This window comes from Nansenia antarctica (assembly GCF_963989245.1).
Source record: "Nansenia antarctica genome assembly, chromosome: 17".
Lineage (NCBI taxonomy): Eukaryota > Metazoa > Chordata > Actinopteri > Argentiniformes > Microstomatidae > Nansenia > Nansenia antarctica.
This window is the reverse complement of record NC_137687.1, coordinates 2508891-2513890: the sequence shown is the minus strand read 5'-3', so window position 1 is coordinate 2513890 and position 5000 is coordinate 2508891. Positions and strand designations below refer to the sequence as shown.

The following is a 5000-nucleotide window of genomic DNA, read 5'->3' as shown; positions in this document are numbered from 1 at the left end:
GGGGGCACGCTGGACTGCCAGGTACGCTGTCTGGCTGTCTGTCTGTCTGTCTGTCTGTCTGTCAGCCTGGGGGGCACGCTGGACTGCCAGGTACGCTGTCTGGCTGTCTGTCTGTCTGTCTGTCTGTCAGCCTGGGGGGCACGCTGGACTGCCAGGTACGCTGTCTGGCTGTCTGTCTGTCTGTCTGTCTGTCTGGCTGTCTGTCAGCCTGGGGGGCACGCTGGACTGCCAGGTACGCTGTCTGTCTGTCTGTCTGTCTGTCTGTCTGTCTGTCAGCCTGGGGGGCACGCTGGACTGCCAGGTACGCTGTCTGTCTGTCTGTCTGTCTGTCTGTCTGTCTGTCAGCCTGGGGGGCACGCTGGACTGCCAGGTACGCTGTCTGTCTGTCTGTCTGTCTGTCTGTCTGTCTGTCTGTCTGTCAGCCTGGGGGGCACGCTGGACTGCCAGGTACGCTGTCTGTCTGTCTGTCTGTCTGTCTGTCAGCCTGGGGGGCACGCTGGACTGCCAGGTACGCTGTCTGTCTGTCTGTCTGTCTGTCTGTCTGGCTGTCTGTCAGCCTGGGGGGCACGCTGGACTGCCAGGTACGCTGTCTGTCTGTCTGTCTGTCTGTCTGTCTGGCTGTCTGTCAGCCTGGGGGGCACGCTGGACTGCCAGGTACGCTGTCTGTCTGTCTGTCTGTCTGTCTGTCTGGCTGTCTGTCAGCCTGGGGGGCACGCTGGACTGCCAGGTACGCTGTCTGGCTGTCTGTCTGTCTGGCTGTCTGGCTGTCTGTCAGCCTGGGGGGCACGCTGGACTGCCAGGTACGCTGTCTGTCTGTCTGTCTGGCTGGCTGGCTGGCTGTCTGGCTGGCTGTCTGGCTGGCTGTCTGTCTGTCTGTCTGGCTGTCTGTCTGTCTGTCTGTCAGCCTGGGGGGCACGCTGGACTGCCAGGTACGCTGTCTGTCTGTCTGTCTGTCTGGCTGGCTGGCTGGCTGTCTGTCTGTCTGTCTGTCTGGTTGGTTGGCTGGTTGGCTGGCTGGTTGTCTGGCTGGCTGGCTGGCTGGCTGTGTGTGTGTCTGGGTGGGTGGGTGGCTGTCTGGTCATCTGGCTGTCTGGTCGTCTGTCTGTCTGTCTGTCTGTCTGGTCGTCTGGCTGGCTGGTTGGCTGGCTAGCTGGCTGTGTGTGTGTCTGTCTGGTTGGCTGGACTGCCAGGTACGCTGTCTGTCTGTCTGGCTGTCTGTCTGTCTGGGTGTCTGTCTGTCTGTCTGGCTGTCTGTCTGTCTGGCTGGCTGGTTGTGTGTGTGTGTGTGTGTGTGTGTGTGTGTGTGTGTCTGTCTGTCTGGCTGGCTGGCTGTGTGTGTGTCTGTCTGTCTGGCTGTCTGGCTGGCTGGCTGTGTGTGTGTCTGGGTGGGTGGGTGTCTGGCTGGCTGGCTGGCTGGCTGGTGGCTAGCTGTGTGTCTGTCTGGTCGTCTGGCTGGCTGGCTGGCTGGCTGGCTGGTTGGCTGGCTGTGTGTCTGTCTGGCTGTGTGTTTGTCTGGTTGGCTGGCTGGCTGGCTGTCTGTCTGGCTGTCTGTCTGGTCGTCTGTCTGTCTGGTTGGCTCTCTGTCTGCCTATCTTCTATTAATCATGGTCCAAAATAAAGACCGCGGTTAGCTGTGACGCACCACAACATGTTGGCTTGTCGTGCAAATACCATGTGTGCACTTTTACGTGTGCATGGAGTCATGGTAGCTTGCCGCCATTGGTCTGTGAATGTGTGTGTGAATGTGTGTGTGAATGGGTGAATGAGAGGTCGTTGTAAAGCACTTTGGAATAAGGCGTCTATATAAGTCAGTCCATTTACCATTTAGATGGAGACAGTGTGATAGATAGATATATAAGCTAATTACTAATTGACTGATTAATGTAGCAAAACAATTGTTAATAATCACTAATTAACACTAGTGCTATTGGTTAGGGTAAAAAAAAAAAAGTAGATTTGTTTTCTTCTTTTAAAATGTATGTATTAAAACAGTTATTGCTTGTTGTTGTTTATGTTTTGGGGCCACAGCCAAGGCCCGTAACTATCAGTTACCACGGTTATACGATGACCGTAGCCAGCCCTACTGAATACACTTGACTCAATAACCAGAATGATGCTATAGCGCCCCCTAGAGGCGAAGCTAGAAACCTGCTCCACCTCCACCTCTGCCAGCGTCGGTCTTTAAGCTCAAGTTCCTCAGTTCTCTTAGGGGGAAGTGGGTTTGAGCTGTGTTTTGTGAATTTTGTCTTCCATGAACTGGTATTTTGTGTAATTTATATTCCAAGTAATTCGGTTATTAGGTCTGACGTCAAACGTGACCTTTAGCAATTTCCAGGTCCAAACCAGAAATTCCCCGCACCAGAGTACCAGTGTACTACAGCGGTAGAATGACAGTTCAATCGTTTTTTAGACTGGGATCTATTCATACAACAAGGGACACAGCAGCACTTTCCCGTTTTCCCCATATTGTCAGCGTCTTTGAGCCTTGGAAAAGCGCTATATAAATATAATGAATTATTATTATTACTGAGGCATTTCGAAGAGAGCGCCTCAGACAACTTTGGACCCGGAAACACGTCACGACTTAACAACCGAATAGCTGAGCTGGGCTGGTCTGATCTGGTAGGATGTGGCCATTTCCTAGCTTCGCTTCTAAGAAAACAACCCCTGGTTCTATTAAAGGATATTTCAGTTGCCTCTAAAGTCTAAACCCACAGCCCCCTCTGCCTTCTCTCTTCTCCTCTCTCTCCATCCCTCCACCCCCCTCTCCCTTCTCTTCTCTTCTCTCTCCTCTCTCCATCCCTCCATCCCCCCCTCCCTTCTCTTCTCTTCTCTCTCCTCTCTCCATCCCTCCATCCCCCCCTCCCTTCTCTTCTCTTCTCTCTCCTCTCTCCATCCCTCCACCCCCCTCCCTTCTCTTCTCCTCTCTCCATCCCTCCACCCCCCCTCCCTTCTCTTCTCTTCTCCTCTCTCTCCATCCCTCCACCCCCCCTCCCTTCTCTTCTCCTCTCTCTCCTCTCTCCATCCCTCCACCCCCCCTCCCTTCTCCTCTCTCTCCTCTCTCCATCCCTCCACCCCCCCTCCCTTCTCTTCTCCTCTCTCTCCTCTCTCCATCCCTCCACCCCCCCTCCCTTCTCCTCTCTCTCCTCTCTCCATCCCTCCACCCCCCTCCCTTCTCTTCTCCTCTCTCCATCCCTCCACCCCCCCTCCCTTCTCTTCTCTTCTCCTCTCTCTCCATCCCTCCACCCCCCCTCCCTTCTCTCTCCTCTCTCTCCATCCCTCCCTTCTCCTCCCTTCTCTCTCTCCTCTCTCCCCCCCTCCCTTCTCCTCCCTTCTCCTCTCTCCACCCCCCCCTCCCTTCTCTTCTCCTCTCTCTCCTCTCTCCACCCCCTCCTCTCTCCCTTCTCTTCTCCTCTCTCTCCACCCCCCCCCCCCTCCCTCCCTCCCTCCATCGTAGCTCTCTAAGGGCTGTTCGCTGCACCTGGCCCAGAGGTGGAGTCAGCTCCTGAACATTCAGCTGAGGAGGATGTCCATCCTGTCTAAGGAGTCTGCCCCGGGACTCATCATGGCTACAGGTACGTCCAGTCGGTTAAGACTGGAGAACCGATCTGCTAAATCGTGACGTTAGAATTATAAGGTTCTATCTCCATTTTTGTCAAAATTGAGGTTTTTTTACATAATCTGATCCATTAGGTGTTTATTAATGCCTGTGTGGTGTTCTTTTTAAAATGTTGACATTTTGGAGTTAGTAATTCATAAAATACAAAGGTTCCAGGGAGAGAGAAAATCAGAAAGTCAGAAATCTTTATAGTCATTCCACAACACAGTACCACGAAAATGTGTTATGCATCACCTAAAAAACCGATACCTGCATATCACACACACAACCACACCACGACATTCATGTACCACATAACACACACCCACGTTTCTCATAAAAAAAATCAGTTCAAAGGAAGTTAAAGGAAGTTTTTGAAAAAGCAGCGTTGACGAACATCAGAGCATCACATCGGAATATTATTGCACGTCAGTGGAAATCATTGCCCTTCGGTAACCGACGTCATGTTGGAATCGAGGTCCTGGGTATTATTATGATGAAGAGGATGTGGTGGCGTTAGGGGGCGGGGGGGGGGGGGGTTTAGTTCAGTGATTGCTCTAGGAAAGAAGCTGTTTTCCGCAGCCTAGAGGTGCAGGCTTTGAAGGCCCTGGATGGCCTGAGAGGGGGAGGAGAGGGGGAGGAGAGGGGAGGATGAGTTTGCATCCCCTGCTGTGATGTACTGAGTAGATTAGAATGCTCCATAGAGCAGCGAGAGAAGAACAGCTCAGCAGAGATGGTTTTCTGGAATCTGTAGTTAAGTTGCACGTCTGCTAAATGGTTCAAATGTCAAAAAGAATTTGAGGCGCTTGGTGGTGTAACACACTAATGTAACACACTAATGTAACACACTAAGCATCGACCGTGTAACCCGCAGGGTTCCCGGAGGGTTCGATTCCGGCCGCAGACATATCCTGTATATCATCCCTTCTCTCTCTCACCCGTCCTTCCTGTCAGTCTCTACTGTCTCTATCCTCCTCTCTCTCTCTCACCCATCCTTCCTGTCAGTCTCTACTGTCTCTATCCCAATACAAAGAAAAATATGAGTGGGACTGCCTCACTCAGAAAAAATTACTTGGAAAAAAAAGTACAACATTAAAAAAAAAAAATATTCTGTTTGTCCTCTCTGTCTCTCCATAGGCTCCGTGGGTAGGAACCTGGCCAACAAGCCCAATGTGTACGTGTCCAGCAGCGCAGGGGTCAGGTGGAGAGAGGTCAGTACACACACACCCCCTGTACACACACACACCCTGTACACACACACACCCTGTACACACACACACACACACCCTGTGTACACACACCCTCTGTACACACCAGGGTTTCCGTTAGAAAAATTTGCCGTCGGACATCGTGTCCGGGAAGAATTCGATTTACCGGACAAACGTGATATATTCCGGTCATC

The 5000-nt window shown here is 52.2% G+C and overlaps 1 protein-coding gene across 1 annotated transcript in view; it reads left to right on the top strand.

The window, feature by feature from the left end:
- The window catches only part of sorl1 (sortilin-related receptor, L(DLR class) A repeats containing), a gene marked incomplete at its 3' end in the record, with an annotated part of 43844 nt that overhangs the window by 6633 nt on the left and 32211 nt on the right, over nt 1–5000 (top strand). The window contains exons 4-5 of the mRNA XM_080547560.1: nt 3458–3575; nt 4736–4809. Coding sequence (XP_080403686.1) covers nt 3458–3575; nt 4736–4809 — 192 coding nt within the window. The remainder of the gene's footprint in view (nt 1–3457; nt 3576–4735; nt 4810–5000) is intronic.